This window comes from Myxine glutinosa, chromosome 14, assembly GCF_964187855.1.
Source record: "Myxine glutinosa chromosome 14, kmMyxGlut1.1, whole genome shotgun sequence".
In the NCBI taxonomy this organism is placed as follows: domain Eukaryota; kingdom Metazoa; phylum Chordata; class Myxini; order Myxiniformes; family Myxinidae; genus Myxine; species Myxine glutinosa.
The window spans coordinates 11244484-11257304 of NC_136274.1; the positions used below are offsets into that span (position 1 = coordinate 11244484).

The 12821-nt window shown below is 47.5% G+C and overlaps 1 protein-coding gene across 4 annotated transcripts in view; it reads right to left on the bottom strand.

Annotated features, from left to right (window-relative positions):
- Positions 1-12821, bottom strand: part of GLRA2 (glycine receptor alpha 2) — a 308566-nt gene that overhangs the window by 59385 nt on the left and 236360 nt on the right. For all 4 annotated transcript variants that reach the window (XM_068135182.2, XM_078768142.1, XM_078768144.1 and 1 more), the window contains one exon: positions 351-574. In XM_068135182.2, the coding sequence (XP_067991283.1) occupies positions 351-574 (224 nt within the window). The remainder of the gene's footprint in view (positions 1-350; positions 575-12821) is intronic.

Here is a 12821-nt window from a genome sequence, read left to right on the forward strand (position 1 = left end):
GAAATTGGTTTAAAATACCTTTAGTCAGTGCAGTTTACTGTTTATTCCACCAGGTGAGCACCAGGGGTATTGCCCCTATGTTTATTTATCAAGTCTTTTGGTAAGAATCTACAAGGGTCGGAATCGAAACGCCAACCGGAGTAGACTCGGAGACACTCTCACCATTATGCCACCGAGTCTGGTGGAACTTTGGCCACCAAATACAATCCCAAAGACAAACAGGATTACTCTACCAAAAGCTGGTAAAATATTTCTGGTGCAAAGCAATTTTGGGATTTGTACTTCTCCAACAGGGCAATAGTGTTACACATCAAAGCTGGAAATCGCGCAGAGTTGATAAACCAGCTGACCTGATGCTGTAGAGTACGTTTCCATTCTTGAAAATGCGAAGGAGCTTGTTGTCTGTGGTGACGTCATGAAAATTGGCTCCTTTCTCGTTGGCGAAAAACAAGTCCGGTTTCCAGATAGCGTCCAACATGGAAGGGTCGAGGTCCAGCGAGTCATCTGGATACTCAAGGTAAGCAAGTCGAGGGTCATTCCACTGCTGCCGAAGAAAGATGTTGAGACGGTAGTCCTGTGGGAAAAGAGGGATAAAAAGGAGGAGGTGTTCAAGCACCTGAGTGATGAGACTGTCGTACCGGGAACACGATTTATCAGGTGGCTAAGGCTAAGCATCAGAAAAGCAACAAGGTAACACAATTTCTAAAACCTGAGCCCACGCCATCCACCGAGGTTTTGGCAGAGCCATTTGACGCTGAGGACGTGATGTTGGCAAACAAGAGCGGCCTCAAATGAACACGACTGACTTCTGTCGAAATGTATTCCACACGCCAGATCAGGCTCGAATTAGTCGTTTTCAGCTGAACATTTGCCAAGTACCGACGATGATAATGATGATGATGATGATGAAGAAGAAGAAGAAGAAGATGAGGGGAAGATGAAGAAGAAGATGAAGAAGATGTAGATGAAGAAGAAGAAGATGTAGCAGTAGAAGAAGATGATGAAGAAGATGAAGATGAAGAAGATGATGAAGAAGGTGAAGAAGAGGATGAAGATGAAGAAGATGATGAAGAAGGTGAAGAATATAAATAATAAGAAGAAGAAGAAGAAGAAGAAGAAGAAGAAGAAGAAAATGAAGTAGAAGATGTAGATGAAGAAGATGATGATGAAGAAGGTGAAGAAGAAGAAGAAGATGAGGAAGATGAAAAAGATGAAGAAGAGGATGAAGAAGAGGAAGAAGAAGATGAAGAAGAAGATGAAGACGAGGATGAAGAAGTTGAAGAAGATGAAGAAGAAGAAGAATATGAAGATGAAGAAGATGTAAATGAGAAGAGGAAGAAGAAGATGAAGATGAAGATGAAATGCCAGGCATTGGCAGTGTCTTTAAAAAACAGAAAACAGCTCAAGTGACCGAACTACTTCTATCTGCTGGCAAGCATTCTTCTCACTGCCCATTATCACTTATTCCATGAGAAGGCTTGTGACGGATTGAAGGTTGATAAAAAGATCACAAAGGGAGGCCTGACCTGGCTTTTGATCGGAGATAAACAATAGAATTCCACTTGGGGTGGGGAGTGCAAACATCAGCTTGTGTTGCTCTTTATTAATGGCGTTTTCCTCATTTTCACAAAATAAATGCCTAATTTTCTGTCCCCAGAACTGGATGATGACATGACAATGCTGCCGTTTGCCACCCTGTTGTGTTGAAAATTGTGCAATAGGACAGAGACGTGTTCACCCACTTGTAGCTTCGAGGATCAGCCAATACTTTATGAGGCCTCCTTTACCAGCAGTTACTCAAGTGTTTGGGTAATTTGAAGAAGAGGAAACTCAATGTCCGGAGGCCGAAGCAATAAGTCTGTCTCGTCTTTCCCTTTTGGGCTGGAAACGGTCAGAGTCCGGTTCCCCCCCAAAATTAACCCATTTCCAATCTTGTACTTTGGACACCGAAACATGAAAGGTCGAACCAGCTCTCAAATATACATCAACATGGTTAAAGAAGGACACGGGCCCGGACACAGAGGAACTACAAACAGCAATGCCTGGTCGAGCGGAATGGAAGCCGAGGATCAATGCCATTTGAATTCAGCCTGGGAGCTGACTTAAGAAGACGAAGAAGAAGAAGAAGAAGAAGAAAAAGAAGAAGAATATTGGTGTGAGAAGATCCCTCTGTAATGACTTTGTGAGGGATATTCAATGCATTGCACCTTTTTCTTTCTACTATTCATTCTGACATTACTTGTATTCTCAATCCCACATTCGATTTGCAATTTTACTGATACAGGGAAGCTTCGATTAAGCAAGAAGGACATTGGCCTATCAAACATTTGTTGTAATCACATTTCGTTGTCTATATAGAGTGCATTCAGAAAGTATTCACACCCCTTGACTTTTTTCACATTTTTTTTGTTACACGCTGAATAAAAAATGGATTATATTGAGATTTTTTGTCATTGTCGATACAAAATACCCCATAATGTCAAAATGGAATGTTGTTTTTAGAAATTTTTACAAAACAATTAAAAATGAAAAGCTGAAATGTCTTGCGTCAATAAGTACATCAACCCCTTTTCTATGACACTCCAAGTTGAACTCAAGTGCATCCAATTTCCTTTGATCATCCTTGAAATGTCTCCACAACTTTATTGGAGTCCACCTGTGGCCAATTCAATTGATTGGATACGTTTCAGAAAGAAACACACCTTTTGATATAAGGTCCCACAGTTCAAAGCACATGTCAGAGTAGAAACTCTACCAGGAAGTCCAAGGAACTGTCCGTAGAACTCCGAGATAGAATTGTGAAGAGGCGTAAATCTGGGAAAGGGTATAAAACAATTTCTAGTTTTCAAAGTTTTCCCAAAAGCACAGTGAGCTCCATCATTAGGAAATGGAAAGAATATGGAACTATCCAGCCTCTTCCTAGAGCCGTCCGACCAAACTGAGCAACCGGGAAAGAAGGACCTTGGTCAGGGAGGTGACCAATAACCCAATGACCACCTTGTCAGAACTAGAGAGTTCCTTGGGTGAGATGGGAGAACCTGCCAGAAGGACAACAATCTCTGCATCACTTCACAAATCCAGGCTTTATGGGAGAATGGCCAGACGGAAGCCACTCCTGAGAAAAAGGCACATGACAGGACGCCTGGATTTTGCAAAAAGGCACGTGAAAGACTCCGAGAGCATGAGGCAAAATATTCTGTGGTCTGATGAGACGAAACCGAGCACAGCTCATCACCCATCCAACACCATCCCTACCGTGAAGCACAGTGGTGGCAGAATCATGCTATGGTGATGCTTTTCAGTGGCAGGGACTGGAAGACCTGTAAGGACAGAGGGAACAATGAATGGAGCCAAATACAAGTAAATCCTTGAGGAGAACCTGCTTCAGAGTGCAAAAGACGTTGGACTGCGGTGAAGATTTACGTTCCAACAGGACAATGACCCCAAGCATACAGCCAAAGAAACACTGGAATGCCTTCAGAACGTGAATGTGGAAGTCCTTGAGTGGCTCAGCCAAAGCCCAGATTTGAATCCCATTGAAAATCTCTGGAAAGACTTGAAGATTGCTGTTCACTGACACTCCCCATCCAACTTGACAGAGGTTGAGCAAATTTAACTTCCAAATCTCACAATCAAATCAGAGCAAATCTCACAATCTCTCACTGCAAGGAAGAATGGGAGAAACTCCCCAAATCCGGATGTGCAAAGCTGATACAGACAAACCCAAGAATACGCGAAGCTGTAATTGCTGCCAAAAGTGCTTCTACGAAGTATTGGCTCAGAAGGTTGAATACTTACTTGTGAGTAAATTACATATTTCTGCGTTTCAATTTTCATTATTTTGTAAGAATCACTGTAAAAAATATCCATTTTGACATTATGGTGTATTATATGTAGATCAGTGACAAAAACAAATCTCAATTTAATCCCTTTTGAAATTCAGGCTGTAACACAACACAATTTGAAAAAGTCAAGGGGTGTGAATACTTTCTGAGGCCCTGTATTTCCATCCATCCACCCAACATGGCATACTCATTAATAACAGAGAACAGAAGCTACCAAAGCAGTTTTACAGCAAGTAATGCAAAGGGTGGTTTGCCATTGCCTTTCCAGCAGGGTACGTGTTTATAAATCGGAAGGTTAGTCAGTGGAGCCAAACGCAGAATTCCGTCTCGTTACTTTGTATTCCATTAACCTAATCATGAAATCCATTGGCAGAATGCACTTCTTTCACTTGTTCTTTTGGTCGCGGTCATGTAGCCGTAGCATCGGTCCAAAGGCCTGCTATTGTGACAGACACCGTGGGAACCTTTATGTCCACATAATTCCATATGGACCATCATATGGGTCCCCTTTGTGGAATGGCATGCCCCATGTTGGAATCTCCTGTTGGTACTGCATCACAACACACGTTTTAAATTGGAGTCAACTTTATCAGGGATACAATTGCTGGACCAAACAACTCAGAGGTGAGCACTCTAAATAAATGAGCTGCCCTGGCAAATACAGTCGAGTCTTGTTTTAACAAACGATACGGTTTGGAAAATGTAGCCTGGTGTTGGCTTAGCGGTTAGGGTGCCGGCTTGGGATCCCAGGATCCTGGGTTCGTTGGCTGAGCGGTTAGGGTGCCGGCTTGGGATCCGAGGATCCTGGGTTCGTTGGCTTAGCGGTTAGGGTTCCGGCTTGGGATCCCAGGATCCTGGGTTCGTTGGCTTAGCGGTTAGGGTGCCGGCTTGGGATCCCAGGATCCTGGGTTCGTCAGCTTAGCAGTTACGGTGCTGGCTTGGGATCCCAGGATCCTGGGTTCGTTGGCTTAGCGGTTAGGGTGCCGACTTGGGATCCCAGTATCCTGGGTTCGTCAGCTTAGCGGTTACGGTGCCGGCTTGGGATCCTAGGATCCTGGGTTCGTCAGCTTAGCGGTTACGGTGCCAGCTTGGGATCCTAGGATCCTGGGTTCGTCAGCTTAGCGGTTAGGGTGCCGGCTTGAGATCCTCGGATCCTGGGTTCGTCAGCTTAGCGGTTACGGTGCCAGCTTGGGATCCTAGGATCCTGGGTTCGTCAGCTTAGCGGTTAGGGTGCCGGCTTGGGATCCTCGGATCCTGGGTTCGTTGGCTTAGCGGTTAGGGTGCCGGTTTGGGATCCTCGGTTCGTTGGCTTAGCGGTTACGGTGCCGGCTTGGGATCCTAGGATCCTGGGTTCGTTGGCTTAGCGGTTATGGTGCCGGCTTGGGATCCTAGGATCCTCGGTTCGTTGGCTTAGCGGTTATGGTGCCGGCTTGGGATCCTAGGATCCTCGGTTCGTTGGCTTAGCGGTTAGGGTGACGGCTTGGGATACCAGGATCCTGGGTTCGTTGGCTTAGCGGTTAGGGTACTGGCTTGGGATCCTAGGATCCTGGGTTCATTGGCTTAGCGGTTATGGTGCCGGCTTGGGATCCTAGGATCCTCGGTTCGTTGGCTTAGCGGTTAGGGTGACGGCTTGGGATACCAGGATCCTGGGTTCATTGGCTTAGCGGTTAGGGTACTGGCTTGGGATCCTAGGATCCTGGGTTCATTGGCTTAGCGGTTAGGGTGCTGGCTTGGGATCCTGGGTTCGTTGGCTTAGCGGTTAGGGTGCTGGCTTGGGATCCCAGGATCCTGGGTTATTTGGCTTAGCGGTTAGGGTGCCGGCTTGGGATCCTGGGATCCTGGGTTCGTTGGCTTCACGGTTAGGGTGCCGGCTTGGGATCCTAGGATCCTGGGTTCGTTGGTTTAGCGGTTAGGGTGCTGGCTTGGGATCCTGGGTTCGTTGGCTTAGCGGTTAGGGTGCTGGCTTGGGATCCCAGGATCCTGGGTTATTTGGCTTAGCGGTTAGGGTGCCGGCTTGGGATCCTGGGATCCTGGGTTCGTTGGCTTAGCGGTTAGGGTGACGGCTTGGGATCTTAGGATCCTGGGTTCGTTGATCTAGCGGTTAGGGTGCTGGCTTGGGATCCCAGGATCCTCGGTTCGTTGGCTTCGCGGTTAGGGTGACGGCTTGGGATACCAGGATCCTGGGTTCATTGGCTTAGCGGTTAGGGTACTGGCTTGGGATCCTAGGATCCTGGGTTCATTGGCTTAGCGGTTAGGGTGCTGGCTTGGGATCCTGTGTTCGTTGGCTTAGCGGTTAGGGTGCTGGCTTGGGATCCCAGGATCCTGGGTTATTTGGCTTAGCGGTTAGGGTGCCGGCTTGGGATCCTGGGATCCTGGGTTCGTTGGCTTCACGGTTAGGGTGCCGGCTTGGGATCCTAGGATCCTGGGTTCGTTGGTTTAGCGGTTAGGGTGCTGGCTTGGGATCCTGGGTTCGTTGGCTTAGCGGTTAGGGTGCTGGCTTGGGATCCTCGGATCCTGGGTTCGTTGGCTTAGCGGTTAGGGTGCCGGTTTGGGATCCTCGGTTCGTTGGCTTAGCGGTTACGGTGCCGGCTTGGGATCCTGGGATCCTGGGTTCGTTGGCTTAGCGGTTAGGGTGACGGCTTGGGATCTTAGGATCCTGGGTTCGTTGATCTAGCGGTTAGGGTGCTGGCTTGGGATCCCAGGATCCTCGGTTCGTTGGCTTAGCGGTTAGGGTGACGGCTTGGGATACCAGGATCCTGGGTTCATTGGCTTAGCGGTTAGGGTACTGGCTTGGGATCCTAGGATCCTGGGTTCATTGGCTTAGCGGTTAGGGTGCTGGCTTGGGATCCTGTGTTCGTTGGCTTAGCGGTTAGGGTGCTGGCTTGGGATCCCAGGATCCTGGGTTATTTGGCTTCGCGGTTAGGGTGCCGGCTTGGGATCCTGGGATCCTGGGTTCGTTGGCTTCACGGTTAGGGTGCTGGCTTGGGATCCTGGGTTCGTTGGCTTAGCGGTTAGGGTGCTGGCTTGGGATCCTCGGATCCTGGGTTCGTTGGCTTAGCGGTTAGGGTGCCGGTTTGGGATCCTCGGTTCGTTGGCTTAGCGGTTACGGTGCCGGCTTGGGATCCTAGGATCCTGGGTTCGTTGGCTTAGCGGTTATGGTGCCGGCTTGGGATCCTAGGATCCTCGGTTCGTTGGCTTAGCGGTTATGGTGCCGGCTTGGGATCCTAGGATCCTCGGTTCGTTGGCTTAGCGGTTAGGGTGACGGCTTGGGATACCAGGATCCTGGGTTCATTGGCTTAGCGGTTAGGGTACTGGCTTGGGATCCTAGGATCCTGGGTTCATTGGCTTAGCGGTTATGGTGCCGGCTTGGGATCCTAGGATCCTGGGTTCGTTGGCTTAGCGGTTAGGGTGCTGGCTTGGGATCCTGGGTTCGTTGGCTTAGCGGTTAGGGTGCTGGCTTGGGATCCCAGGATCCTGGGTTATTTGGCTTAGCGGTTAGGGTGCCGGCTTGGGATCCTGGGATCCTGGGTTCATTGGCTTCACGGTTAGGGTGCCGGCTTGGGATCCTAGGATCCTGGGTTCGTTGGTTTAGCGGTTAGGGTGCTGGCTTGGGATCCTGGGTTCGTTGGCTTAGCGGTTAGGGTGCTGGCTTGGGATCCCAGGATCCTGGGTTATTTGGCTTAGCGGTTAGGGTGCCGGCTTGGGATCCTGGGATCCTGGGTTCGTTGGCTTAGCGGTTAGGGTGACGGCTTGGGATCCTAGGATCCTGGGTTCGAATCCCGGTCGATCGCTGAATTAACACCAAGGGGGTTGACTCAGCCTGTCATCTTTCCGAGGTCGGCAAATTGAGTACCAGTTCACTGGTATTTCCCTGTGTGTCTGCAAGAGGTGACTAACAGGGTTGGCGGCAGGAAGAGAAAAAACATTGCTTCAAAAAAGGGGACCAAGGTGCCCAAAAAAGGCCAAGCCCTGCTCTGCGGGGAAAAATGGCCTCCAAAGGTGGTTCCCGGTTTGTAAAATGTTTGTCGTATCGAAAACCCGGAGAAGTCCGACATCCGGTCATGGCATCACCCAAAAACAGCAAAACATTTAAAATGTTACATTAAACCTTGAGACATTTCAGCCTGCAGTTCCTCTTGGGCCACACTAAATAAACCGGCAATCGTACACTTTCACTTAATTTATCTGCAATGGCAACACTCCACAAATCTCAAATCTTCTCTGTTCTCCCTCCTTGTTTTGAATCTCTCAACTCATTTGAACCCACTGAACCCCTCTCATGCTCGAGTGAGCCGATTCCGCATTCATCTTATTTCAACAAGTTTCTCTTGACGACCTGGTTTGCGGAGATTACCTTGTAAGTTGGAGCACAAGGTATTTTGCATTGTTGGCTAGATTTCCTGGATTCAGGATCAAGAGGCTGCTTTGATTTTAAAAGGACATAAATTTGCTGGTAGATGAAACTCTTGCATGGTTTTGCGTGTAATCCAATCGTGAATTTTCTTATTATATGAATACTCGGTTACTACAAGTATAAACGTGTTGAGATGAAACCTACCACCCACACTTGCGTGACCGTTCTTTCAGACCCACACGTCCACATAAGGCTGGGTAAGGATTCCAGCTTTTTGATCCCAGATGATGATTCCATATTGCCTTTTCGATAGACACCTGTCATCCCAATTTGTAAAAATCTCGAAATCCTCAAACGACGTCAAACAAAGACTTCATTGCATATTTGAACCTTTCTTTCTACTTTCTTCCAAAGATGTAGGGCATGGACATAAGAGGAACATCAATGTGCTTTTTACATTAATTGTGCGGGCAAGAGAGGACGAATGGACAAATCAACTTTTGGAAATTGAACTTAGGACGCCACGAGTGAGTGTTCAGATAGGAATGGCAAACAGGCAAACTCAAATACATCTTGTGTGATACATCCGTAGGTGGGGGGCACGAATCGTTTACCCCAATGTCCCATTTCTTAATAGGAATGACGAATGAATGAATCAATTGATCCTCCAGCAGAGAATCATGACGTCCCCCTAACACACATCTATATATACACAAAGAATTAAGTTAAGCACCCCTACACAACGAATTAAGGTAAGCACCCCCTAATATATATTCTTTGTGTATATGTATACATTGGCATATATTCTAAGGTATGTGAGATCAAATAATGATTGGTATGACATTAGCAATTATCCATTGATGAAATGCAGATGAGTGCACTCATCTGTGACGCCCATCGCTCGTGCAGCACGTGTTATCATCCACGTGGTCGTGATTTTCTGTAAATGCACTATCATCACGGGTTATTGCAAGTCACGCCTGAGCTCGTGTGGGGGTTACATGGTCATTTTCTCGTAATGGTGGCTCGTAGACGGTTGTCGGACGGAGAACGATGGCGGATAATAGGCATGATCGAGTCCGGAATGTCCAGAAAAGCTGTAGCTCGAACGTTTGGTTACCACCATTCGGTGATCAGTCGGTTGGTGCAGAAACACCAGGAAACGGATGCGGTGAAGGACCGCCCAAGGTCTGGAAGACCTCGCGTGACAACAGTCCGCCAAGATAGAGCGCTTTTGAGACTGGTGCGACGATATCCCGTCGCCTCGAGCCATTTCCTGAAGGACAACTGGCTGCCCAACAGAAGGCTATGTCACCGTACCGTGAGGAACCGCCTGAAATCGGCCGGTTTAAGGTCAAGACGAGTGATCAAGCGTCCAAGGCTACTCGAACGACATCAGAGGGAGCGTTTGGCATGGTGCCTAGCGCGACGTGGATGGAACATCCGGTCTTGGAGGCGAGTTCATTGGTCGGATGAAAGCCGGTTCTTGCTGTACGTGACAGATGGGCGTGTTCGGGTGTGGCGCCACAAAAACACCGCGTATGCACCTAAAAACATTCAACCAACGGTACCCTTTGGTGGTGGCTCGATTATGGTCTGGGGATGCTTCTCCCATGACTGTAAGTTGGACCTGATAACTGTGCGAGGTAACCTCAACGGAGAGCGATATGCCGAGGAAATCCTGAATACCACCGTAATCCCGCACTTCGATGACCACACCCTCGCCAGCAGACCCATCTTCATGGATGACAACGCCAGGCCTCACTGTGCGAGACGCGTCCGAGCCTTGCTGGAGCAAGGTGCTGTGACAACCATCCCCTGGCCTGCGTACAGTCCTGACCTGAACCCCCTCGAGCACGTTTGGGACATGTTGGGACGACAAATTGCGAAGATGGTCCCTCCAATAGCCAATCTGGATGAATTGGAACGTGCATTACATCGGGAATGGAACAACCTGCCACAGCAACGCATACGACGGCTTACAGGGTCTATGAGACGTAGGGTTGAGTCAGTGATCCGATCACGTGGGTCCTACACACGTTATTGACGCAAAGATCGCTAGAGGTCTTCTCAGAACAATGACTGTACGTTAGAAAACATAAACGTCATCCACACTGTCCGTGATGGACCTATAGCTCCATACTTAAATTGAGGTGAAAATATGCCTAAAATTCCCAAAAAATTTCACCTTAAATTATTCAGAATAAAATATTGAAAACGGCATGATTGTTATGTTTTTATGTGACCATAATATCACTTCTCCAGAAAATATAGCAATATCATGGGTATATTACACTGTTTTGACGACAACAAACTTGTAATGTGCGAGGTTGTAAAAAAACGGGGGGGGGTGCTTAACTTAATTCTTTGTGTATATATAATGGAGCAAGTGTTTGTATGTATGTATGTATGTATGTATGTATGTATGTATGTATGTCTGCTCTTCACCCATTGGTTGGACAGCTGACTTGACGCCACCCACAATTGTAACCTGAAATATTTAACCTAAAGTACCCAGAGGACCCAAAAGACCCCCCCCCCCCCGCCCCCACCCCCACAACTACCCCGAGGACCCAAACGACCATTAAGACACTGAGGACTCAAAAGACCCAAATGACATAGAGGATCTAAATGACCACGAGGACCCGAGACCCTAAATACCCCAAACGACACGAGGACCCAAAGGACCCAGAGGAACCTAAAGACCCCCAAAATCAAACCCAAAATACCCCAAAGACGAAAATGGCTCAAAATACACCAAAGACCCAATGGACCCCAAACACCCAAAAGACCATGAAGACCCAAAATACCCCAAAGACCTTAACTATCCTGAAGACCCAAAATATCCCAAAGACCCTTAAAGACCCCAAAGACCCTTAAATACCCTGAAAACCGAAAAGACCCCAAAGAGCAAAAAGATCCAGAGGAACCAAAACACCATGAGGACCCAAAGGAACCCGAAGACCCAAAAGACTCTGAAGACCCAAAGGACCCTGAAAACCCAAAATACCCCCAAAGACCCATAAATAACCTGAAGACCCAAAATAACCAAAACACCCTGAAGACCCAAAAGACCCTTTAAAGACCCAAAAGGTTGAAAAGACCCTGGAGACCCAATGAACCCCAAAGGCCCAACATATCCTGAAGACCCAAAATACCCCAATACCCATAAAGACCCTGAAGACCAAAACACCCAAAAGACCAAAAACACACTGAAGACCAAAAATACCCAAAAACCCAATAAGACACCGAGGACTCAAAAGACCCAAATGACACCGAGGACCTAAATGACCCCGAGGACCCGATACCCTAAATTCCCCAAAAGACACTAAGGACCCAAAGGACCCAGAGGAACCTAAAGACCCCGAGGACCCAAAAGACCCCAAAGATGAAAAAGTTTCAAAATATACCAAAGACCCAATGGACCCCAAAGACCCAAAATACCCCGAAGACTCAAAATACCCTGAAGACCTAAAAGACTGAAAATACCCCAAAGACCCAAAACACCCAAAAGACCCTGAAGACCCAAAATACCCAAAAGACCCTTAAATACCCCAAAGACCCAAAAGACCCTTAAAGATCCCAAAAACCAAAAAGACCCTGAAGACCAAAAAGATCCAGTGGAATCAAAACACCATGAGGACCCAAAGGAACCTGAAGACCCAAAAGACTCTGAAGACCCAAAAGACCCCGAAGACCCAAAATACCCCCAAACACCATTAAAGACCCTGAAGACCCAAGACAACCAAAACACCCTGAAGACCCCAAATACCCTTTAAAGACTCAAAAGGAAGACCCCAGAGACCCAATGGAGCCCAAAGGCCCAACATATCCTGAAGACCCAAAATACCCTCAAAGACCCTGAAGATCAAAACACCCAAAAGACCAAAAACACCCTGAAGACCAAAAAGACCCAAAAGACCATTGTTTGGGAAAGCCAAACTCAAATTTTTTTCTTCTGAAAACCATTGGCAATCATTAATCACAGTCTAATTTGAAGGGAATTATATTTTATTTTATTTGTGAATCATAAAGTGCTGAAAAAAGCCCCAGAGTGTCGATTTTCGAGTTTGTCAGTGACATCACATTGTGAACTCACTGTGTTCCTGCCGGCGACAGTACATAGAGATACAGTGCATTCCGAGTTCGGATTCCGATAATGATTGGGGGAGTTGGAGGGGGCGGGGTGTGTGGTTGGTCGTGGGTATAGCTAGGTAATGGTTGTTGGGGGATGGTGTGGGGTGGTTGTGAGTATTGTTGGCTCAGGTGACGGTTGATAGGGGATTGTGAGAGGATGGTGGAGGGTAGGAAAGAGAGTGGTGTGGGGTTGTCGTGGGTATTGTTAGCTAGGGTGATGGTTGAAGTGGGATTTTGAGGAGATGGTGGAGGGGTGGAGGTGGGAAGAGGTGATTGTGGGTTGGCCGTGGGTATTGTTGGCGAGGGTGACGGTTGATGTTTTTTTTCTAGAAAATTGAGAGGCCTCAAAAACCAAGGCCACTGAAGTTAAACAGAGAGCCAGCAATATTACCAAAGGAAATCATCGAGAAACCCAAGTCAAAGAAGTTGTATCAGCAGAAAATATCGTCAATAAGAGATGGCAGAAAATGTGTTGTACGCTTGGA